We start from the raw sequence: 26,414 nt of genomic DNA, 5'->3' as shown, positions 1-26,414 counted from the left end.
GGTTTTCTGTTTTCCCATCACTTTTCTTCCTCCAGCCGCTTGTTTCTGCGGGAAATGTCTGACTCCTTCCTTCGGTGACAGGATGGGAGGGTTGCTGTCAGCTTCAACATGCCCGCGTTTAGGAATTTGTCATATCTGCACTGTTCGTGAAGGCGCCGTCTGTGTGATGAACTGGGGGATAAAAAGTTGTTGCGTTTGAAGCCACGGAGCTTCCAGTAAAAGACGGCGGAGAAACTGGGATTCAAAGTGGTCACAGAACACATCGCTGCTTTGAAATCCATTTTCTGCCGGACCGTTTGATGGCCAAGGTCCACGCGCTCCCAGCTCTGTGTCATCTGAAACTCGCGCATTTGAAGAGTCCTGATGTGATGTGAAAGTCGACGGCTCGTGACCTCGCGACCATATTAAAATGATGTCACGCGCAGCCACAAGTGGACTTGGGATTTATCAAGTTCCCTGCAGTTGAGCAGGAGTTGTGCCAGCCTCCTCCTGCTCCTCCTCCTCCTCCTCCTCTTTCTCCTGCGGAGACACGGAACTCAGAATCGACGGAGAAGAACTGAGCAAATGATCTACTTTCCCCCTGTACTTCCAGGGCGGTAACGATCAGCGGGTCTCGACACTCCGCACGCAGCCATCGAGCGAGCTGCGGCCGCCCGCTTTGCCATCATTAAGCGTGAAAACAGAGGCTGTGATTAAGAGGGGACTTCCCCGACAGATGATGCCCTTTCCTGCGGGCCGCTGAGGAGCAGCGCCGACCCCTCGCTCCTTCCACTACTTTGTTGTTGTTGTCTTTGTGCGGCTGATGCGAACATGATGGACGGTTCTCTCTGCCGCCCAGCGGGTATCCTAGGCGCCCCCCCGGCCACCGGGAGCCAGCCCGCGGGCTCAGACATGATCACCACCGGCGGCAGCACCAAGCCTCTCGCTTTCTCCATCGACCGCATTATGGCCAGGACACCCGAACCCAAGTCGATACCGCTCAGCACCTGGTTCCAGACCTCTCCCGTGGGGAAGCCCGACGTGTGTCCGTCCTCACTGCACTGCATGATCCCGCTGGTACCTCTCGGGTACGAGGCGGGCCACCGACTCAGCATCAGCGGGCTGGATCCGGGCCACTTGGACGGCTCTCACCTGCCGGCTCCTGTAGACATTTTGGGATTCGGGTTGAATTACCGAACCCAGCAGGAGGACTCCGTTGTGAGCCAAAGCGGCGGTCAGTACAAACTTTTCAGACCGCGGGTGGTGAACCAGTCCTCCCTCTCCACCGTGGGCACCATGTGTTACCTGAACTGCACTGGCGATGGAGGGGCCTGCGCCCCGCCGGCCGGCCTGGTCAACCTGCACCCGATGGCCTCGTACCTCCTCACCGCCCGACACAAAGCCCTCATCGCGGAAAAGAGCAAACAGCAGGGCGGAGAGCGCTACTCGGTGTCCGGGGTGCAGGCCTTCAAGCAGCTCTCTCCCAGCCAGATCCAGCACTACATGAAGGAAAGGGATCAAATGCTCACGGACAAGATGTTTAAAGGTTCCCCGGCAGCAGCGGCAGCGGCCCGACTGAGCGGCTCCTGTTCCGGCAGCAAACCCAAAGTGTTCACCTGCGAGGTCTGCGGAAAGGTGAGCCGGAGCCGGGGCGACTTCCAGCAGCCTGCAGGAGCGGTGCCAGACTGCGGAGGGCTTTTATCGCCGTTTTAAGATTTTTTAAAAGATTATTTCTGTCTAAATATTGCAAATGTTTGATTGTCATGACTGGTTTACCAAAAATAAACCAGTCGAGCGCTGCTCGGCCTTGACTTTTCAACATTTAAATTTCTACACACTCAAAAAGGAAAGGAAATTTCATAAAGGCAAGGGCATTAAATTTGTAAATAAATAAACGAATTAGTCAAATGGACCCTAATTTATTACTTGCTTTTCACCCGAGCTTTTTTCCGTTTTAGTTTCCTTCCGTTGAATAGAGAATTTATGGCTGCTGCTCCAACGGGAAAATAGAGGCCCAATAGATAAGAAACGCCAAAATTATTTCTATTTCTAAGTTTTGCTGTTTTAAAAATTCAGCAATTGCAGATTTTACCGTTAAAACAAAAATAACAGGAAGGATTCCAGGATTCGCTGCGCCATTTTATCACCTGATTGGAGCTGGGAGCCCAAAACAAACTCCGGTTATTTGCTCCGTTAATCATTCAGAATCAAGCGGGACACTGGATCGTTTTTTGGAGGGGGAGGAACGGGGGTTGGTTTGTTTCTTTTTTGAAAAAAAAAAAGAATATTTACAATAAAAAACAACAATAATAACAATAATAATAATAATAATAATAGAGCAGTAGGTGTAGTCTGATCTTCGTTCCTCTTCTTATTTCTGTTTATTTTCCTCTCTCAGGTGTTTAACGCGCACTACAATCTGACCCGGCACATGCCCGTGCACACTGGCGCGCGACCGTTCATCTGTAAAGTTTGCGGGAAAGGTTTCCGTCAGGCCAGCACGCTGTGCCGACACAAGATCATCCACACTCAGGTGAGACCGAGGAGCGCTGCTCGGCGGGCTGCGTGTGGTGCATCTGGGACTTCTGCTTTGGTTTCATGTTTTAATTCCGCAAAATGCTGTGAGTCAAAACTATTAAGCCTGTTTATTGATTGATTGATTGATTGATTGATTGATTTGTCTTTTTAGAATATGATTTGCTGGCCTATTTACTATTTTAATTAGAAACGCAAATCACGTTTAGTCTGTTCCAAAAATGATTGAATAACAGTCGACTAGTGATCAACTTTAAAAATGTGTTTTATGGTAACATTTTATCTCCGTCTAGATTGAGCCAGAAAGCCCACGTTCGCAGTAATTTATTTTAGGAAAGATTTTTCCGAACTACGTATTATTTCAAAGTTTTAAAAAACAGGGCGGGGGAGGTGGGGAGGGGGGAGGAGCAGTATGGTTAAAAATATCAGCATAAAGTGAAATTAAATTTTCCAGACAATCCCCCCCGGTCAGCTGACCCGCGTCTTCGTTTTTCTAATTTGACTATTAATGAGAACAGTTAGTGATGTGGCTTAGTTTCATAACATGTAAAATATTTGTTCTGTTATTAAAATGAAAAAGCTTTTAGTGAGTGAAATTAAAAGAGTCTGTGTTTTAGTTACACTGTAAAATTACTCAGATTAAAATAACAGTAATATTCTGGCAACTATTGTGTTTTCTCATTATTACATTTGTATTTGAATTCTACACTGAAACTAATGCACAGTTTGTTAGGTTACATTGGCAGGTTTCTACAAAACTCATCTAAACTGGACCACCTTTAGGCTAACATTCTCAAAAACCTTCAAATTAGAATACTAACACATAAATTGTCATAATTTTGCTCTATATTTCCAGAACAAAACAATTGTAATGCGTACTGATGCATTGCAATTTTACCAGCAAATATGAAAGATGATTGACACAATGTTCAGGAGTAAATTGGCCAGTTTTTTCAGGTAGAATATGTGAAAATAGAAATATAATGTAATAATAGCCCATGTCATTCATTTAATCTTAATTAAATCAGATTAACTGTAGTAAAAAAGCACATATTTCCATTTGAGACTAAAATATGGATAAACGTTCTATAGACAAGAAGTATGTACTTAGTATGCATAAGCTTTGTGAGTTTGTTTTGAAGTATGGCAATAACTGGCTTGTGAAAAAGCATTTCACCTGATTATATTTGAATTTGTCTGAAATTTGGCATTCATTGTACAAACAGTCTCAAATAGATCATTGGAACACTGAACATCCACTGAGATTCAGACTCTGTCTCAGGATGTGTGTTTTAAATAAGAAGGCCAGATGGGGCAGTTCTGCAGAGTGTGTCTCATAATTGAGACACACAGAAAACGGAACAGTGATGAAAAAAAAGGTCTTTTTAAAATTAAGAAAATTCACTCGTGTTACTCATAGCATCATTAACAAGCCTGTATCCGCTTTCATTAGACCAGTGGACCAATCAAAAGATCACTTATTACTGAGACAGGCTGTAAATAAAATAAAAGTGAAAATGAATTAATGTTCCAATCATGTTTACTTATTTTAGCTTCAATATTCTGGAATTAAAATAGAATGTAAATTGCTGTAATTGCTGACTATAATCAATTTTCCAGCTCTTCATGTTTGTTTCAATGAGGTACAGTTCTTTAGCTGGTGCTGTGGTAAAGAATGAAGGAGGTCAAGGACTTGGCTAACAGAGTAAAACATTTACTGTGGGCCTTTTTATTGATTCTATTGAAAAAAAAGAAGTTTAAATTATTAATGCAGATATGATCAATATGGCAAACAAGCCATTCTGAAAATGTAGCTTTATAAGACATAATATGTTTTGTCAAAATCAAATACTTTTATGTCAAATTTAACATAACTAAAATCACACAAATCTCTTCTTTGCCTCCTAAGCACCTGTACATCACTACAGTAATCCTTAGAATGTGTTGGGCATATTTTAAAGATAGTTTATCCCCAGTGACATGATCAATTAAAATATATCTCACAATTTTTTTTTACAGGAAAAACCTCACAAGTGTAACCAGTGTGGGAAAGCCTTCAACCGGAGCTCCACGCTCAACACGCACACTCGGATCCACGCGGGATACAAACCGTTTGTGTGCGAGTTCTGTGGGAAAGGATTCCACCAGAAAGGTGAGAAAAAGTTACACAAAGGGAATCCTCTGGACCGAAGCTCTTCCTGTGACACCTTTCATTCGATGCTCTGTATTTTAGCCGGAAACGTCTGGTCAAAGGAGTAAATCAGTTTCTTTTGTCATACTTTAAACCAAAAGAATTGACTTCTTGTGGAGTGAGCTTCTGCTCAGTGGCTCTCCTGGAGAGCAGCAGCAGTCCGTGGGCTTTGTTCTGAATGCAAACATTTCACAGAGAGTCGCCTAATGACTTTCCCCAGAAGCAGGCTGAATGCCAGTTCACAGCAGCTGTCAGCAGCGTACAGTAAACACACATTGTGGAAGATAGAAAAATATCCATGCATAAACTGGAATCCCTTTTAGATTACTATAACCAATGACCTTTACAATACTGTATCAACATTATCAATGTTGCCCTTAGAGCACTAAAAGAATGTTCAGTGATGTACAGCTGAGGAAACACCAGGATAAAGCCAGCATTTTAATATTGCTGTATATATTGGTAAAGATCACGGCCATGTTTGAAGGATGTGTTGTGCATGAAGGCAAATGGTGACATTTATAGATTACAACAAACACAATGCACATGTTGGAAACATAGATGGATCAAAACCTCAGCAAGGTTTTGATCCATCTCCGTATATATATATATATATATATATATATATATATATATATATATATATATATATATATATATATATATATATATATATATATATATATATATATATATATATATATATATGTACTGCTCAAAAAAATAAAGGGAACACTTAAACAACACAATATAACTCCAAGTAAATCAAACTTCTGTGAAATCAAACTGTCCACTTAGGAAGCAACACTGATTGACAATCAATTTCACCTGCTGTTGTGCAAATGGAACTTTGTACAGAACAAAGTATTCAATGAGAATATTTCTTTCATTCAGATCCAGGATGTGTTATTTGAGTGTTCCCCTTATTTTTTTTGAGCAGCCATATATATATATATATGGGGGGGCGGGGGCGGGGGTGTGGGCATGCGTGTGTGTGTGTATATATATATTTACATTTGAATAACGGAACACAGTATTCAGCGTTAACATTTTGGTGAAGATTATCTCCTGTTGTGCTGCAGGATCACATTTAACCAGGTGTTCTGTGTTGAATATGTATTTCTTTTGACACCACATTCCGAGATTGTATGTCTGAATGCACAGTGCTACTGCCTCCTCACATTCAAAGCAGCATATTGCAAGCATATTCTGTTTTGTGTTTTGATTAGTTACTGATTCTAGTAGTCTGAAATTATTCCTTGGTAACGTCAATTGCCAGAGTGATTTCATCAGGTTTCGTGTGGGCATCGTTCTGCTGATTAACAATGGTTTCAGAGCAAAGCCAGGGAAAGTATGGTGCAGATGGGAGTTTATTAACCTCCAACATCTCAAAAGAAGCGACGGCCCTCCCAGCTGAACAGTTGTAGCTGATGCCAGGAAATAACTATTTGTCTATTAAAAACCGAAAATTAAATGGTTAAAGTCTTAGATCTGTGAAATTGTGTCAAGAAGTGTAAAGAATGTTCTCTAAAACACAACCATAGTAAAGACTTTGCCTACTTAAAGATTGCTTCTATTCTTGCTCAAATGTTTCAGATCATCAAAAAAATTATATAAAGGAAAAACTGAATAAAGGAAGCATAAAACAAAAAACAAACAAAAAAACACTGACAGACAAGATCAATACCAATAAAAAGTTGGGTAAAATCAAGTTTCAGTTGGGTTGAAGGCCAATGAGTAAAAATAAGTTTTCAGACGGGTTTTAAAAATGGACAGTGATATGTAATGGTTGGATATGTAATGGTAGCATTCCAAAGCTTAGGGGCAGAGACAGAGAAGGCCCTTTCACCTATACGTGGAAGCTAAGAGGACCAGGAGCTGCTGGTCAGCAGACCTGAGTGACCAAGAGTGTAGCGGTGGAGAAGAGCCACGTCTGATTTTTCTCTTGAAAACTGCTCTCTGCGTTTACTCAGGTTATCTTTGTCTCCTGTTTAAACTGGTTTTATTTATCAAAAATGCAAAAACAGACAAAATCCATGATTTATTTTAAATCTGTAAAGGAGGAGTGTTATGTATTTTCCAGGCACATATAGTGGAATTTTGTAGCATAATAAAGTAATTCTGTTTCTTTTAGTTCCTTGAAATTGGCCTGTGTTTCTTTAAGAAACTCTTATTCTCTCTGACACTCCCCCTTCATCATTGCACCGATGCTCTTCCATGATGCCGTTTAGAACCGTTCTGAGGAGTGTTGGATTGAGAAGTATTTTGTATGAAAAGCTCAGCAGATGTGAGGTTTTCTGTGTGTCGGTCTGGAGGAGTGGGGGCTTGGCTGGGGACTACAGCTCTTAGGAGGAGCTTTGAGTAAATAGGCGGGGCTTTGTGAGAGCAACTGCTTAGGCACCTCTGAATGGTTGCCAGGGAAATTCAAGGGTTCATGCATGAGTGAATGCATGAGCACTTTTATATCATATGAAATCCCTTGAAATTATTTTTATGTATCAATTTGGTTGTTTTATGTTGGATCGAATGAATTTTGTGAGCAATGTTAAAACGTTGCTTGATCTCTGCAGGAAACTACAAGAACCACAAGCTGACACACAGCGGGGAGAAGCAGTTCAAGTGCTCCATCTGCAGCAAGGCGTTCCACCAGGTGTACAACCTCACCTTCCATATGCACACTCACAATGACAAGAAGCCATTCACCTGCCCCACCTGTGGCAAAGGCTTCTGCAGGAACTTTGACCTGAAGAAACACATCAGAAAGCTGCATGACCCAGCTGGGGCGCCCTCGCCCCTGCAGTCCTGAAATCCTTCTAAGCTATGACAAACTGAATCCAGCTCCTGGGCTGTTGAGGACAGATTCAGAAATGAGTAGCCTGTGTTCAGGTCTGTGCACTTTCTCTGCTCCAGTCCTTGTTAATTAGCACTGACTCTGAAATGCTCTGAAAACTAAGGTATTGTAGTGGTTTTTTCCCTTGTTTTACGCTGCATATGCTGCCCTCTGCTGTTTAAATGGGCATTTTGAACCTGCTAATAACTCAACTCTTTCAATCCAGCAGTTTTACCTTCAGCACAGTCATGGAGCCGTCCCAAGAATTGACTTTGATTCTTTACATGGCAAAGCGTGCATGAACTTAATCCACAGAGCATATTTTACCTCAATATTGTCCTTTTGTTCCCTCAAAATAAAAATAAAAAATTCAGTATTATTGATTCAAGCCTCCCTGAATCAGTATTTGCTGTATTGATGATTCCTAACCAATGCCACTGGATAATGTTTCATCTCATCAAAGCTAAGATAGTAAAGCCTGCTTCAGCAACACGTCAAAGTCTTCTGTGTCTTATTACTTCTGCAATGCTCTGACTCAGAGACCACACCATGGGACGCTCTGGCTTCAGCTTGCGCCCCCCTGTCTCCCTCCCTTCCGCCGCCCAGACCTTGACCATGGGAACCCAAAAAGGCAGTGAGGGGGGTTTTAACCCCTCCAGGACCTGGAGTGGTCTCCCAGGCCTAATATGGACTCACCAGGACCTGACTGAATATTTGCCAATTTTTTTTTTTGCCAATCAGCTCATCCAACTCAGTCAGATTTTCTAGTCGTGCCACTTCTCAGTTTGATTTAGGTCTGGACTTTGACTAGGCCTTTATGCGTATTCTTCGGTATTGATCTTCTATTGTAATGGTAATTGAACTGAATTCATACAGACCTTTTCTAATCATAACAACCCCTTAAGTGTCGTACACTACAGTCACAGTTATCCATTTGTAATCCCCTTCTTACACTGTAAAAAAGTCACTGTAGAATTTACAGTAACTTACTGGCAGCAGGGTTGCCAGCCAGTTACTGTAATTTTTACCATAAATAAATTACAGTAACTTTACTGTAAATTTTTTTTTACAGTAGCCTTACTGTAATTCTATTACAGTTTTACTGTGATTTTATTGCAGGGTTGCTGTAATTTTATTACAGTTTTTGCTGTAATTTTTATTACAATCTTACTGTAATTTGATCAGTGTTATTGTAATTTCTTTAAAATAGCACAGTAATTATATAACATGGTTACTGTGATTTCATCACATTTTTGTCATAATAAAATTACAGTACGACAAAAAAGTTGTCATTTTACAGTAGTTCATGAAACTGCATACTTTGCTAGCTTTTAAAAGTTTAAATGTGAACTTGCAACTTCATTTACCAAACTCTCAAAAAATGTTTTATTTTTCTAGTGAAAAAAAATACATGTATGTCTTAAAATCACTTTATTTTATTGTCAATTTAAATCTGACAAACTGAAGCAAAACAATATATAGTATTTTGCAACAGCAATATTTGCTTGTTACATAGAAGTCAAAGTATTGCAACCAAAGTGAAAAATACTCTGATCTTAAAACATAACTGATACATTTACCCTCATGGTAATATTACATTGAATACAATGAATTAAATAATCTTTACTAAAACAAAAGTACCCAAACGTCAAAGTTTCCAAGCAAACTGCGTGTCAAAGTCATAAAAAACAATGTTTTACCAGCTTTTCATGTAAAACATGCAGTCAAAATTCTAAATGTCTGTTGTTTTCTTCCTTTGAAGGAAGGAAGGGATCCAGCAATGTCAAATATTGACATTACATATTTTTCAAAACTTTATTGGAACCCCAACAGTACATCTTAAACATTTGGGCAAGTTTAAGACTTAGTGAATAGCCAAACAAAACCAACATGGATGAGTTTTGAGTTGGTCTCAGTCCTGAACTTCTCCAGAAATCATCAAAGGGTGGCTGGAAGATGAAGAAAGAAACACAGGCTTTAATACATGAGATAAACAGAGCATTAAACTGCATTTATGTCAGTTAAAGACAGACAGGATGAAAAGGAAAGATTTAGTGGACAGACACTCTCTCTGACCTTCCTTCATTGTAGCTGTCCTCCTGTCTGTCTATTAGAAATGGACAGGACAGATACAGAGAGACGGGCAGAGAAAAAGACAGACAGGGAGAGAGATGGAGTGAGAGAACTGATTGTGTGTAAATGTGTAATTTTACCATTTTAAAAGTTCCACTGCTTCATGAAGGAGGAGAATGGAGACCTGTAGATTCACTGTTGTCCTAGTGTTTTGCATTTTGTTAGAAGCTTTTGTTCTGCTTTCTGGGTTGAAGCCTAAGAATCGCCTAAAAACAGATGGGAGACTGTTTAAAATTACCCTTGTGTTTTTTAAGTACATCTACAAAATGTAGATTTTAAGTAAAATCTACATTTTTAGATTAGATGCCTGTGAACTACCAAATATGTTTTGTAAAGGCATTACTGAAATAGTTCTCATAGTTCTCACCTATGAAACAATACTCTAGGTGGCAAAAGGAGCTGCTGGACCCGCTTGTGCCCTTGATGCTGTTTCCTGAAAAATAACAATGTTCAGTGATATTAATTTTAATTTTAACTTAATACTCAAGTACAGAGAGACATTTCCATAGATGGATATATTATATCTCTATCCATATAATATGTTCTGTACCTTCTGTGCCTCTGTCTGTAGACCTAAGGATGGAAATACAGTAAGATGGCAATATCTCACTATGTCTTCCATCCATTAGTCTCTCTGTGTCTCCCACCTGGTTTAAAATAATAGCTAATGGCTTTATATTAACAATGTAAATGTTCCAACCTTGCAACGTTCAGATTTGTGGAGTACAGTTGTCCTCTCGACATTTTCCTCCACCTGAGCTGTGTCTCTCTGCAGCTGCTCCAGAGTCACTCTGTGCCTTTTCCCTGCTCCTCCGAGTCCTGCTTTCCCTGCCTGACCTGTTACTTTAGCTGGACGTCCATCTCCTGGTAGGACTGCAGTTGAGCTGGAGCTCCACTGACAGATGAAGACTAGACTCTGAAGTCAGCTGAATCTTCTGAACAGGGAAATCATTTCTGTCTCTATGTTTTGCAAAGGTGAAAACTGAAACCATACTGACAGGACCTGCATTTGTAAAGAACTTTTAAAACCACATTAGTATGGTTCCACTTCAGTTCCACATTAAATAAGTGTTTGTTGTAGTAATGTGACGAATGTCAGGAGGTTCAAGGAGTATGACTGACAGGGAGATGTAAATATGTTTATTTATTTTTTTATTCATTTCGAACATGATAGTAGCATAAAATCATGCACAAAAACAAGGAATGCAAAATACACCTATTTTTGTGCCACAGTAATCTTAGCATTCTGGAAAAGGAGTAGGAAGAAGTAAGAAACTTGTGAACTCCTACCCCATAAGCGCATACAATATTTTCAGATGGACCATCATTAATAAATCAAATCAAAAATAGAAATAAACAGGTTGATTAATTTTCCATTTTATCTGGGTTTACATGTCTAAGGATGTCTAAGTGTTTCAATAAACTTTATTGCAATTCAGTCGAATCATTTGTGCCAAAAAGTAGAGGATACAGAAGTTGTTAATGCCAACACATTTCATAAAGATGACCACAAGTGATGAACATCAAATGAGTTTAAAAGCATAAAATAGTTGCTGCCTTCTTCTTCTCTCGGTTGAAGGTCAAAAGTTGAGACAAATAACAAGTGCTTTGTTCGCTCTGTTCTTTTATTTTTATTTTTTGTGACAATTCACACTATTTTCAGATCCATATTAATCCATAACAAACTTTTAAAACTTTTAAAAGCTTATATTAATAATAGAAGCCCATTCTTGGTGCTCAGAAGGTTCAGCTGATTTTCAGTCCATTCCTGTCATAAACTCAGATGGAGCTGTGGAAGATGCCAGCTCAAACCCAGTTAGCAAGCTGATTGTTCTGAAATACTCCACAGAATTGTACAGCAGACCCAGAGTGAAATGTCCAGTGATGACAGATGTTCAGTCTGAGTAAAACTCATGATAAGATAAAGTGTTCCAGGCTGACCTGTGCTGTTAGCTGAAGAGGCTGACTCAGACGGTGGAAGGTGGAGCAGACTGTGATCCATCTGACCCTCCACCCACTGAGCACCATATTTCATTTCAACAACAAAGCTGTGTGCAGATCTTATTTAGGCATCAGACAGTGATATGTCAATGTGGAATCATGATGTAGTTTCTAAATTTAGACTGTTGGTCACTGGCTGGAGGCATTAACACAGCCACCATCGTGATACAGGGAACTTCTCTCACTAAGAATTGGCAGTATCCAATCTGCCTGTCTACAATTTAAATCACTTACAGTCAAACATGTGTTTCATATAGAAATCATATAAACAGGGCAGATCTTCTGGGGCTGACCCCAGTGTTGCCACCCTAAGGCAAAGAAAGCCTTGCCACTGTAGCTGGCAACTATGAATTCAAGAAATAATTATGGCAAAGTACATAGAATACATAGAGGCCTCATTGCCGTGATACAGCACCATCCAGATTGCAGACGGTGGATCTGCCAGTTAGCTAATACAAGTAAATGAACCGAATTTCATAAAGAACCCTTATACAAAGTATTTTAAGTTAATGCCTGTCACTGACATATTCTCTCACACACACTACAGTATATTAAAAAAGCGCAAAAGACAACATTTCTAACTTTTTGATGTGATTATGTGATTATTTTGGACTTTCTGAGTAAAGAGCACAATGTTTTACATTTGATACAACTGATTCTGATAAATCATTTTTATATAATGGCATTGATGAACACACACATGTCTACAGGGGTGTATTCATGAACATATTTACATGGCTGTATAATTCAATGTGCATTCGCCATTTCAAGATATGAAAAAAAAACAACTTCATTTCCTTTTTATTTTTAGGTATTTTATTATACTGACAATAAACTTTTATAATTGTTAAACATTAGCTACATATTTTTCTTACTTTTTTCAGGAAGAAAATTGTTACAGTATGATACAACTTTGGTATGGACAGCATAAACAATATGTGGAAAAAAGCAATAAATTCAAATAGACTCAATTATTTTATTTCATTACATAAACTGTCTTATTGCCCTAATATGTCAGAATGAGATATTTCTGAAATACTCACTGAAAAATACATAAAACATGAAAGAAAACTTAACTATTAACAAAATAGTTTGTGTAGGAACAAACATTTCTTACCAAAACTCATCATTCTGTTAGGAATAAAATGTGCCATTTAAGTTATAATTGGCACATTTATAACTGAGCACTATTGTAATTTAGTCAGTAAACACTGCAAAATGTATGTATGTATGGATTTATTTATTCTTTACCAGTAGGATGAAGTGACATCATGCCATGATGTTTATATAACTGTGACATATAAATTTAATGTCACAACTTTAAAGAAAACCATATGGTAACAGAGTTGACAAAGATTCTTGGATATATATTTTTAAAGAAAAATTGCATTTAGTAAAAACTGCTATAATGAGTTGCCGTAATAACAATATTGAACATTTTTCACTTCATAATTTATGTTGGGGGGAAAAAAAACACTAACAAACTCAGAAAACAAGAAGTCATATTTTTGTCAACTCTCCAAAATCAGATGACAGAAGATGACCTGAAACTGGCTCAGTGATGGGGTGTTATTTCACACACATTTACATACACACAATCATATGAAAGTTAGGGGTGGCAGACCTTCCCAAAAATAATATCAAAAAATATATATTTTGAAATACCTCAATAACGATATCACAACAAGATGTTCTGCTTTTTTCTTTCCTTTGGCCAAATAGTGTTTTTTTTTTTTTTTTTACTTTCCTTTGTAAACAGTCACCAAAATAAAATATATATTTATATATAAAATCACAAAATACTGCGTCAAAAAATAAATAAAATAGACAAACGTAAATGCAAACTAGCCAAAACCATTTTGGTTAACAAAAAACAGTCTGAAATCATTTTCCAAGTGTAAATAAAAATACTTAAATACACTAATGAAAGGAACTTCTGTGGTTCAACAGAACATTAGTTTTACAAGATGTCGAAAAGTTTCCCCCGCCCCAAGAACTCCAACAGCACTTTCAAAAACTGTGGTTTTGAATATAATATAATATAATATAATATAATATAATATAATATAATATAATATAATATAATATAATATAATATAATATAATATAATATAATATAATATAATATAATATAATCTGTCAATGTTATGATTTTTAGCTTTCATGTTCCCGAAACTGCAACTCCCTTATGACTTTCTTTCAACAGCATAGAACCTGTTTGCAGTTTGTGACAAGGGCGATCTGGCCAAAGCTAAAGGTTTATTCAATAAACTAGAATATTATTTAAAAGTTCATTTGTTTCAGTAATTCTCTTCTCACTTTTGTTCCACAGTACATTGATGTTTTCAAGCTTGTTAGTTATAATGATTTCTACAACATTGTGATTAGCAGATTAGCAGATTGTGATTAACTTAACAGAACAATATTGTGTGTTTACGGCTTTATGTAAACTATTTCATATCAACAGGGATGCGAATGACTCTGTTTCGTCTGTGCCAATACATTACGGCACGTAAATCCTGAAATGAATGTTTTTGTTTTTGAGGTTTTATTTTGAAACTCTGACCGGAAGCGGATTAGTTTACTCTGCGCACGTGTGGTGGAGCTACCTTGGATTTTCATGTTCTGGCTGGGTGACATACTCGGAGTATTATCGTAGCCTTTCTTGGCCCAGAGCCGCAGAGGCGAACAGAACCCGGTGAGAAAGGTAAGCTGGAACCCGCAGGAGCAGCGGTGCTGGTTCGGGTTCGGGTTCAGGTTCACGTTCTGGCTGTGTGGGCAGGTCAATGTGCGGAAGCAGCTCCAGAAACTGGAGCTCAAGCTACAGGTCAGGAAGTGTTTCCTAGAGAAGAGCTGCAGGGCTGCTGCGCTGTCCCCGGAGGCCCACTCTGTCCCACACTGTCTCCACTTCCTTCCCTGGGAAGAACTTCTCAGGTTACCCATACAGTGTAGCAGGGGACGTGATATGCAGACCATATGGTAACACCCAACTCACTGACGCTCCTATGTTGTTTAGAAGAAGTCCAGAACCAGAGCGTGTGATCTGCTGGGCTGTGGACATGGACACACTGTACGGTGTATGTGGTCAGGGCTCCTTTTGCATGAGTTATTGCATCAATGCAGCGTAGCACGGAGGAGAGCATGTTGCTTTGGTAGTGACCTCCAGGTCATCCTTTTGGTTGGTTCTGGAGCCTGTTGATGTGCAGTGTCCCTAGAGTTTAGCTCAGGCCAGGTTGCCATGGGAATACTATGGTGTTAGTATGTTTAGCAGTGTGGGCAGCATTTCTGTCCCGTCCTCCTTGTGGAGGACTTTACTGGAACAGGTTATTGAACAAAGCATGTTTCTATATAGGTCTGATTTCCTCAGAAACTAAAGTAACCATTTGAAGCTTTGAGACTTAATATTGAATATTTTTGATGGGTAATATGGATTTATGCCACTCATAGAGCCATAGTTAGTGGCATTTTCCCCCAATAAACATCATGATGTGTGAACTTGCTACAGATTGGCTGAACCAGCAGCTGCCATACTGACAGGAAGCTGCAGCTCTGCAGGGCCAGACGTTCTCTTCAGGTATGTGGTATAAGAACCAGAACCAGATACGTTCTGGTTCTATGGGCCAGTTGGTGGTTCTGGGTGTTCTGGTCGGGTAGAGCTGGGGCCTTAAGTTCTCCTGCAGCAGTGAGCCAGCCAGATCTCTCAGTTGCAAGTTGTCCATGCAGCTAGGAGTGATACCGATATTGGTATCAGTAGTGTGATCGATATTGGTAGCAGTTCTGTTATTGGTATCAATAGCTATATCAATATTGGTATGGATAATGGTATTCAGTATTTATCTATTAATATTGGAATTGTTATCTATTGATATTGATATTAGTATCAGTATTGATATTGGTATCCATATTGGTATCTGGAGCCCCCAGTCTCACCTCTGTGTCCTCTGAATGACCATGTTAGTCCTCAGCTGGTGTTCCTGTTTCCTGTCTCAGTCAGCAGGACGGCTGAAGCCATGCTCAGACTTGTGGGCCTGCACCGCAGCAGGACGCCCAGCTGCGTGGGGGCTCAGCGGCGCAACAAGCACCACAGGGCCGTCATGGCTATCCGCCGTGAGGATGTCAACCCCTGGGAAAGGAGGGCCCCACTGGCTCCCCGCCATGTCAGGGAGCTGACAAATGACGGTGTCAAAGTCCTGGTCCAGCCGTCTAACCGCCGCGCCATCCATGAGAAGGTAGGCCAGCTTTTTTTCAAACATAGACAGATACTCACTTGATTCGGGAACAGTCCACTACAGTCTGCTGTACAGCTAACTCATGAGCTATTCATGCAGTCTGAACCAGTACCTTGTGAAGGTATTCATATACCTGAACCTTTTCAGATTTAGTTGCATCATAAACTTGACACTCTTGTCTTTTTCTCTCTATATTTCTCAATTTTTTTGAAAACCTGACTTTATAATTTTTCTTGGCAGCATAGTAACTGCACAGTCGTTCTTGTCTTCTACTGACTGCTGCTGAGCACAGTCATCCAAGTGCGCTAAGCAGGAACGAACCATTTCATGCAGATCCAGGGGGTTGTTCAGTGAAAATATGGATGTGTGCTTTTTGGTCTGGGAGGGGTGACATTTATTTTTTACTGATAAACAATTTTAAGAACACTATATGATTAATTTTATAATTGACAAGACCCCCAATTTTTTCAGTTTCTATAAGAAATAAATAAATACATTTGTTCGAGGGCCTCCTGTCGGTCAGGGGCCCTTGGAATTGTCCTACCTTTTCAACCCTATACAGTGCTGCAGTAAAGCTCAGGCAGTGACGGACATACAGGTCATGGTGGTTCCTGCTGTCTCATTCACCATGAGCTCTGTTTCAGTTCTATATGAAGGCAGGGGCCATCATTCAGGAGGACATTTCTGAGGCATCTCTGATTGTTGGAGTGAAGAGGCCCCCGGAGGAGAAGGTCATCCCCAGGAAGACGTATGCTTTCTTCTCCCATACCATCAAAGCTCAGGAGGCCAACATGGGACTACTGGATGACCTGCTCAACAAGGTCAGTTACACACTGTTCTTCCTCTTAACAACTGTAGCCTACTAAGTACTCTGTATTCCTATGTTCACAACGAAATATGCTTTTGTCAAATATCAAGAATGATCTGAAAGTCTTTTATCAGTTATGTGTGCCAAAGCTTCACATGTCTAGCCCAACACACACTTCTCCTCAATAGACTTCCCTGTTCAATCTTTAAAGGGATCCATGGTTAGTTTGCCTATAAATGTTGTAAATTTTGTATTGACCAAAAATGTACTGTTTGTGATACAAATAAACACCTAATTGCTTAAAAATTTTTAAATATTTTGTTATATTTTTCACCCATGGAGGTTGCCATTTTTTCACCTTGCTGGGTTGATGACGCGGTTGTGTCCGTTTTCTACTTTACTGATATTTCCTCTGTTCCGCTACGTTACAGAGGAAATGCAGGAAGGCTAACTTTACCCCAGTTTTTTTTATCATGTTGTGCTTGACTGATGTAATGCCAGACTGTGTCTGTGTAGCCTGTAATAAAAAAAACAAACAGTGCTGTGACTGTATCATTTACCACATGACAAAAAAGAAGAGGGCAGTATGAAAAGTGCCGAACAAAACTTCCAAAGAACCTATTTGTGCCCTCAATATTTCTCTCATGAAAACTTTGAGCCATTTGTACAAGCAAAATTGACGAAGGCTTTAACAGGTGATCGTTACCTTCGCAAGCTAAAAGCAAATGCTGTGCTAACAGTTTTTATCTAGACAATGCGTAGACCTCACCTAGTGATGCGAAAGTGAGAGAAAAATCAGAGACATGAAGCGTTTGGAGCTCTATGAAATGATAACGGAGCTATTGCTACTGCCGCCGGTACTGAATGTGAAACCACCAATCTGACACTGGACGGGAGAACCAGACCCTAAACAGCTGCTACCGGACCAAAGACTAGACCTGACAGAGCTTCTTATAGAAATACTTAGCAGATCTCACACTTGGATCAGAGGTATGTGTCATGTATTTTATTTATGAAGATGAAGTTGGCAGCAGCGCCAACACTAGCTTCTTTGGCCATCTCTGTCCTCTTCATCTTCATTACTCCTTGTGATTTCTACATTCACATCAATTTCAATGTGCTGCTGTGCAATTTGAAAAGGCTTAAAGACTCATCGATGGTTTGGCTGGACAGAGCTGGCGTAGTCTGACCAAGCATGTCATGTACCCAGAATGCATTGCAGAGTGAACATGGCGACGTCCATGTGACAATATTCTATTAAAATTTATAAAAACTAAACAGCCTACCGTATTGTTACTGTATTATTTTTACATCTAAAATAAATATTTCTCAAAGTCACCCCTAGTTTCAAAATCAGATGGTTGATAATTTTTTGAAAGGTTTGATCATGGATGATACTATTTTAGTTGTTTTGTCCCTGACCTCTGATTCTTGTAAGAACAGTTGTTGATTGGTCTAAACATTCTGGCTCTAGTCATGTAGAAAACTTGCTGCCATTCATCAGCACTGTATTGGTCCACATTGGTTCTGGGATGGCATCCTGCTGATATGTCCAGGCCTGCAGGTCTTCCTTTCTGTCCGTCTCTGACACTTTGTCCTAGTTTCTGCCGGTCAGCCTTGATCAGTGCTTCAGCACAGGGTAACCCATGAGATATACAGCTGCTTGAAAGGAAAACAAAATTGTTCATTAATGTTTAATCTTTAGTCTAAGCACCAAAACTAAACTGAATTTTACTCATTGAAGACAAGAGAAGAACAAAGGAAAAAGTTAGGACACCCTACCCACTGATAGTTCATCTGCAGTAAGCTGGTTCTTGTATCCATCCACCATTTCTGATATCCTGAGGTTCTTCTAGTTAAAGGGTGTTTTTCATTTTACTTCTTTCAGGTCTCTGAAAGTCATTTATTTATATGTGTAATCTACCTTATCGTCACAAACCAAATTAATTTGACTGTAATTATCAGGCCACATAGAAGTCTGCATATCCTCCTTTACACACTAATTTTCCACAAAGTTGGAAACTGGGGATGAGGATATGGAAAGACATTACTTTCAAGCTTATATACACATTTAGTAAAATGTAGAGGACAACCCAGCAGGGTAGGCACATTCCTTGTGCTTCAAATCCTGCAACATATTTCATTCTCTGCACCCTAAGCGGAACAGGGTTCATTGAGAACAGAAATGAGTTCTCAGTGTCTCATAATTTTAAGGTCTATGTAACAATTTGAGATTTACAGTTGTCCCTAAACAATGTTTCCTTTAGTTCCATAGAGACTGACTTGATGGACTCCTAATCAGATGTTGAGGCCTGAGGGCCAGCCGCCGAGATGCTCAGTGATGGTCCCAGCCATCCTCACAAAAAACATTTTAATTAAGTGGCAACTCATTATTTTGGAACAATGTTGCTTTGAAGAAAACATAAAGAACAAAATGACAGGGAGAGAAAGGAGAGGTTAAAAAATCTGATTTCATCAGTTCAGTCACGATGACTGTGGCGGGGCTCTATTATGACTTGGACAAAACAAAAGTGAAAAGTTCACTTCAGTGAAATTTATTGTGCTGCTCTTTAGGCTTCAAGTGAACAAAAGAGGAGTTGTGCAGTGCATATACAGAGGACGTCCAAGGCAGGTAAAAAAAAGAAGGAAAAAACAAAAGAGCAGTACCTTCATTGAGAAAAGTCCACATTGCAAAGCTACCGGCTTTTCAGTATGACCTCTTGAGGGTCTAACCACAAACTGACTCCTTGTGGTCTTGAGCCCTTCTTTATAGCCACAGACTCTGCCCACAGGAAGAAAAAATAAAACAATTACTTCTAACTCAAGTAAACTCTTATCAAAGTATACAAAATAATCATAGCTCTGAGAAAAAGGAAAAAAAAAACAACTTGTGACCAAAAATACAATATTCAATTTAATAGAAAACACCCCATAGGTTCTGATGAGCTCATTAAGCCGTCATGCGACTCCTTCCCAGTGTGCCACAATTCGGAAAATGTTTGAAAATTTGAACCGGGAACATGTTTGACGCTGAAAATAACAAGCTAGGATGGATATACAAGAACACCGCATGTGCACCACAATGAACCGAGCCAGTTTGAGCTGAAACACAAAGTAAGTTGTCGGTTGTGTGAATGTGTGTGAGTGTGTATGTAAGTGTGCAGGTGTGCTTGCATGCTGGCACTTTACTACGTCCCAGCTCGTGATGGCTCTTCTGTCACAATGACCAATGGGAGTCAGGGTGTAATCTCCATCTATATTCCATGAAAAACAATAAGAAAATCAACTTTTTGTTTTTCAGGAAGTTCGTCTTATTGACTATGAGAAGATGGTTGACCCCAATGGTTATCGTATTGTAGCGTTTGGCCAGTGGGCCGGTGTTGCAGGTATGTTAGGTTCTCCTCTGTTTGTTTCAGCTGGTTGGTCATTTCCCAGCACTCCTTAGGCATAATCAGACATTATGATGAAACTGTAGCAAATGAATCATACTTTGTAATAAAATCAAATTTCACCTAATTAAAACCAGATTTTGTTGGAGCTAGGTCTTAGGTCTCATTCACACTGCAGGCCTTAAAATGTCTCAAACACGATCAAACCACTTGCATGTCTTGACAAGATGAACTTCATCCTTTGTACACAAAAGTTTTTAATATTTTTTCTTACAGTCTACTGTAAACTTCTCAGCATCATAGAGTGATGTTACTACCAAGTACTACCCAGTAACTACCCAGTTGTGAGGATTTCAGCAAAGATTTGAACGATTTATCCAAAACTGCAGGTAAATTACTCAAATCTTCACTGAATCTTCACAACTTCCTCTGCTTCTGTGCATTCAGCCTGAGTTGTTTACGGTTTGACTTGCCCTCATTACATCACAATATGGTGCTGGCGTTACTACCCAGTTACTACAGAGGAAACCAGCAACACTGTATTGCTGTGGAATTTATAGTAGTCTGTGAGAAATATTTATTATTAAAATAATAGGATGAAAGCACAGTAGTTAATCTTTTGAAATCATGTAAGTGGTTTTATTGAGTCAAATTTCTTTTTTGTGAAATCTGATTTCTTTATATTTTTTTTGTGTGGTCGTTCACATTTCCAAATATATGTGACATGTATGTGATCTGTTGCGTGAACTACAAATGACCTAAAAGCTGCTTGCATGCACAGCAGAGGACGCTGTAGAAGAAGAAGGAGTTTTATTTATAAAGCACTTTTTCAGCAACAAGGCAGATCAGAGTTCATAACATTCACACATAGCGAGCGTGCTCAGTGAACATAAACATGGATAATGGTGCAGCATATCTTGCTATTTTAAAGTTGTTATCCAACCAGAGCCAGCACATTAACAACTTGATCCTCATTATCATCCACCATGTTGTTTTTTTTCCCGCTTCTGTGTATCAGAATGCTGAATCGTGATGTTTATCAATAATGTACAGGTCGGATGAATGCCACCTGGCCATACAGACTCGGGTCACATTTGATCAGAGAATTGTCGGATTTAGGACTACATATTTACTGTATGTGCACTGGGTCGCATTTGTACAAATCCGATTTGTGGTGTTCAGGCTGTCATGAAAAGATCAGATACAGGTCACATAAGGGCAGAAAAATCTGATTTTAATCACTTCAGACTGCAGTGTGAACATAACCTCAGATTTTAGGGAGACCAAACAGAAAACCAATTTTTGTGTGCTAAATGAATCCAAATTCCATTTAACATGATTAAAAGTAATTTTTTTGGTCATTATCTTTTTCGTCAATCTAGGTGTATTAAAATGAAAATGACTCCACTTTCTTGTAGGAATGATTAACATTCTTCATGGTTTGGGACTTCGTTTCTTGGCTCTTGGCCACCACACTCCTTTCATGGTAACAAATTTATTCTTAATTTATTTGATCTGAATCTGTCCAAAAATGTTTCACAGGAACAAACAGAAGCAGTCACCTCTGCTCTCTGATGTTCACAGCACATTGGCATGGCACACAACTACAGGAACGTCAGCCAGGCCATCCAGGCCATGAGGGATTGTGGTTATGAGATTTCCATGGGTCTCATGCCCAGATCCATTGGCCCCCTCACCTTTTGCTTCACTGGAACAGGAAATGTCTCCAAGGTACACAAATGTTCAATTCAGTTTGAATATTCAAACATTGAGATTGAGATTAAAAGCAACCTGAATGAGAAGAGAAAGTCCCTGATTTTTATTTTTACATTCATTTTGTATTTTGTATTCCTTTAGGGAGCCCAAGATATGATCAATGAACTTCCTGTTGAATATGTTGAACCTCATGAGTTGAAAGATGTTTCTGAAACTGGAGGTATGATGTTTCTACAGCAGCAGTGTGTAGCTCAGCAGTTCTCCAACCTTTCAGACTGAGCTCCAACATTGAATAAAATGGCCACAATCTCACATACACAATGGAAAAATGGCTTCTGTGCAGTATCACATATTGGTTGTGTCTTGTTAAAATAAAGATGAAATAATTTTACATTCATGTAATTATGAGCCGTGATTACATGAATCATGGCTCATACACACGGCTTTATGACTCTTAAACACACAAACTGAACTTGTGTTTAAGAGTCATAAAGTTCATTTGGGCAATGAAACTAATACATTTATTGACCTTCTTTTACTTCAACAACCAGAGAATTCCCTCTGTTTTCATGATTTTCTAAAACAGATCAACATGAGAAAGTAGACTTTCTCAGCACGTTTACACGACCGGCCAATCGGAATGAAAATGCATCACATAAACACCGCAATCAGAATATTCTAATTGAATTAAGATCTATTGGAATTAAATTGTAATCTGAATGAGAGGGATAGTTTGGGACAATTGATAATTGGTTACCAGCTGGTTACCAGCTCTGAGTAGAGACCAGAAGAATGAGATCACAGATACAAGCAGCTGAAATGGGTTTCCTCTGCAGGGTGTCTGGTCTCTGCCTTAGAGATAAAAACTCAGAGTAGAGCCTCTGCTTCTCCAGAGGAACCAGTTGAGGTGGCTCAGCATCTGGTTAGGATGGACACCTCCCTGATAGGAGACCCAGGAGAGACAATTTACCTCAGCTAGGTTCGGAGAGGGAGGTCTGGGCCTCCCTACTTAAGGGCCAGGGACCCGATCTGGATAAGAAGAAGAAAATGGATGGATGTGCATGTCAGTGTTTCTGTCCTGAATAAAGCCTGGGCCATGTAAACACGTCATGACCAGTTTAACTAGTTTTGTGCTCATATAAGCAAAGCATTCGAATTATTTAATTCAAATACATTTTAATCTGATGAAGGATCTCTGTGCATGTACACAATCAGATTGTAGGATAAAATGAATCCATTTAGTTCAGTGTGTGTTGTCTGACAAAATGTGTCGACTTTAAACTTGATGTGGTGTTCTAACAACACACTAACAGAGTTGTTCTTCATAGATATGAACAAAGTGTATGCCACAGTTCTGAGCCGGCGCCACCACCTGGTGAGGAAGAGCGATGGCAACTATGATCCCATGGAGTATGAGAACCACCCAGAACTCTACACCTCACACTTCAGAACCAGCGTGAGTTACTTTTCTTCACTCTCCCTCCTCGCACCGCCTCCATGCAGCCTCCCAGGAGCTTCTGTCAGTCACTTGGAGCTCTCATGTTCCATTCAGCAGCAGGAACTAATATCATACTGTCCAGCAGTATGAAAGTCAAACACTGCCCTAATTAAAACCTATAGTGCAAAAGCACTCTGTACACAGGATATTTATCCCCATTTTGTGGGTAAATGATTGGTATATCAGATGAAATGTTGACATTTTCTAAATAAAGAAGCAAAGGATTACCTTTACGTCAGTAAACCTGACATTGTTTTCTGTAATGCTTCAAATATCCACACAATAATGCTTCTTGTGTTATTCTTACATATTTTAATATATTTGTTGCTTATATTGTTGTGCAATATTGCTTTTAAGTAAAATGCCTAAAAATAGAAACTCAACTTACAGGTCCTTTTTGGATCTAAAACTGTCTCATAATTCACAAATGCACAGAACAAAATCCACACTTGTATTTTTGATTCAAACACAAATATATCTTGATTTACAAGCTGTTTCTGGCGTGTGAGTTACGCTGCATTTGTGTGTGAATTTTGAGACTCCCCTGATGTCTCAATCCACAAATGTCTTTTTTTAATAAATGGTCTATCTGATTGGATGATCAGCAACCAATCAGATAGCTTCTTTGTTTCAACCAATCATATGAACGAAGCCCCACGTTTGGGGCTTCGTTCCCAACGAAGATTGGGAAGATTAACCCATTTCGACATTACTGTATTAATTATGTACCCATTTTCTCACCAATCACTGCATTTGGCTGAATTTTAATCAGTATTCTTAGCCTTGTTATAATGTAACTTCTTGTTTCATTATATCTCTTGAAAGCTGAAAATGCAAGATGAAAGCATGTGTGATTTCTTTCATTTTTAAATTTTTTGCAAAAACCATGTTGAGATGTTGTGTACAGTCTGCTTACATTGTTTACACAGTCAATGGGTGTAACTTGACATGTGGGACATCTTCCCTGCACTTCCTTTGTCTGTGCCCTTTGCGGCCTGCACTTTTTAAGATGTGCAAACGTGATTTTCTGAGCCATCTTTAAATGCACCACGAGTGTACACGTATTGGTGCGGGTTACACCTGTGGATCCAAGCTGGGTGGTGTTAGGATGTGTAATCTTCAGCAGGTAGCCAGGGTTAGAAGGCAAAAACCTTTTTGTTTCAGATAATGCTTTCTAAATGATGGTTAATATCATAAGTCAGGGGTGCCCAAAGTCGGTCCTCGAGGGCCGGCATCCTGAATGTTTTAGTTCTCTCTCTGGTGGAAGTAATAACCTTTTCAGCATGTCAGTGTTCTTCTTAGGCCTTCTAACGAGCCATTGTTGGATTCAGGTGCGCTAAACCAGGGAGAGAACTAAAACATGCAGGATGCCGGCCCTCGAGGACTGACTTTGGGCACCCCTGTCATAAGTAGACTAATGTTGGCATTACACATGTTTCTTCCCTTGCCAGCAAATGCCAGGGATAAACCCAACCCACTTTAATTTCTGTACAGAAGTTGTGCTCACTGCTGCTTTTCTCATATTTAAAAGAAATCTTTATTGTCACAATAGAAAGAGTCAGGGAGGACATTAGACCAGAGGCCAGCAGCAGGACTATGATGCAGGGTCTTCTCAGGTAAGGAGGGATTAGAAAAAGAGAAGGAAAGGGAAGGCTCTGTGTCTCAATTTCAACTTTTTCTATGACCATTCTAGGCCAAAAATATAGCTTAAGTAATTTGCATCTTTGACCACAACGTTTTGAAAAAGGTGCCACAACATCTGTAATTCTAGGCCACAATGATCACAAAAAAAAATCCAGTGCAACATCCTGGAGGGACTAATTTAAGATAATATAAGATAATACTTTATTGATCCCCTAAAAGGGGAAAATTTTGTTTGTCCTAGTATGACACACAATAATAAATAAATAAAGTAGTAATAATAATAATAAATATACAACAATAACTAACAATTAGCAGTGATAGTCTTAAGGACACTCAAATATTGCTCTATATATTGCTAAATCTATATTCAACATTTAAAACGCACAGCTCTAGACTGTGTGAGTATTATAAAGTCTGATAGCCTCAGGCAGTTTAGTTTAATTTGGTGCCTCTTCATAGTCTCTGAAAAAGATTACCGTATTTTCCGCACTATAAGACGCACCTAAAAACCTTCAATTTTCTCAAAAGCCTAATCCGGTGCGCCTTGTATATGAAAAAAGTTTAAAAATAGGCCATTCATTGTGTGCCGAAAATACGGTAAAATATTTTTAAAAAATTGAATAGTTAAATACATTACATAGTAAATAAATAATTGTAAAAATAATGTTTAAATTTTAGTGCATTAAGCAGTTGAAGGATCCCAATCATGTATTCAATTTTGGGCAGAATAGAATCCATAAACTGTGTTCTTTGCTCACTTTAACTTCCAGAGGCTTGCAGACACCATTAAAGGAAATATTTCCCCTTGTGTATTTTTTTGTCTGTGTCTTTAAAGTGATCCAGGATTGTTGAACAGAACATGTTGGCCTAAATATGTCGTAATTTTCTTGTTAGCTAAAAAGTTGCTGATCACACAGTGTTTCATTTATGAAGCTGAAGGTAAGAGCAGCAGCAAAACACTAGCTTCGTCAGCCAACTTCTTCTTCTGTTTGGTTCTCCTGATCTTCATCACCTCTTGTGCTTTCTACATTTCCATCGACTTGAAAGCGCTGCGGTTCAAATTAAAAAGGCTTAAAGATGTTACTCATGATCATCACTCTTTTGGCTAGGGCAGTTGGACCTGTAGAAGTCATTTACCCAGAATGCATTGCAATGTGAACATGGCAACTTTCATGTGACAATATTTTATTAAAATTTATAAAAACTAAACAACCTACAGTATTTTTTTTACATTTAAAATAAATACAATAACTAATGATACAATAACTAATCCTTGATTAGTTACAACTAATCATGGATCCCTTTCAATCCAGAGTGTATTGGGTTTGTTTGTTGTCCCTGCTACAGGAGCCGATGCTCATTTCTCCTATTTGTTGTTTTGAACCTTGTAGTTTTGGTAATTCGGTTCCCTAGCTGTTTGGTGCAGGATGTTCCATAGCAACCATGCTTCACTTTCTGATG

General features: G+C 39.3%; 2 protein-coding genes across 2 annotated transcripts in view; both read left to right on the top strand.

Moving 5' to 3' along the window:
• Window positions 1-452: 452 nt before the first annotated feature.
• On the top strand, window positions 453-8,006 carry fezf1 (FEZ family zinc finger 1). Its single transcript, XM_005799800.3, has 4 exons — window positions 453-1,614; window positions 2,378-2,512; window positions 4,534-4,666; window positions 7,276-8,006. The coding sequence occupies exons 1-4, from the start codon at window positions 811-813 to the stop codon at window positions 7,509-7,511; spliced, it is 1,308 nt and encodes a 435-aa protein (XP_005799857.2). The 5' UTR covers window positions 453-810; the 3' UTR covers window positions 7,512-8,006.
• Window positions 8,007-14,254: 6,248 nt separating this feature from the next.
• aass (aminoadipate-semialdehyde synthase) overlaps window positions 14,255-26,414 on the top strand; it is a 32,291-nt gene continuing 20,131 nt past the window's right edge. The window contains exons 1-8 of the mRNA XM_005799761.3: window positions 14,255-14,376; window positions 15,660-15,898; window positions 16,543-16,719; window positions 20,008-20,092; window positions 21,514-21,581; window positions 21,680-21,826; window positions 21,953-22,031; window positions 23,140-23,267. Coding sequence (XP_005799818.1) covers window positions 15,680-15,898; window positions 16,543-16,719; window positions 20,008-20,092; window positions 21,514-21,581; window positions 21,680-21,826; window positions 21,953-22,031; window positions 23,140-23,267 — 903 coding nt within the window. The 5' untranslated portion in view covers window positions 14,255-14,376; window positions 15,660-15,679. The remainder of the gene's footprint in view (window positions 14,377-15,659; window positions 15,899-16,542; window positions 16,720-20,007; window positions 20,093-21,513; window positions 21,582-21,679; window positions 21,827-21,952; window positions 22,032-23,139; window positions 23,268-26,414) is intronic.

This window comes from Xiphophorus maculatus, chromosome 2 (genome assembly GCF_002775205.1).
Source record: "Xiphophorus maculatus strain JP 163 A chromosome 2, X_maculatus-5.0-male, whole genome shotgun sequence".
NCBI lineage: Eukaryota > Metazoa > Chordata > Actinopteri > Cyprinodontiformes > Poeciliidae > Xiphophorus > Xiphophorus maculatus.
The sequence above is the reverse complement of the archived record's forward strand: the minus strand, read 5'-3'. Positions and strand labels throughout refer to the sequence as shown.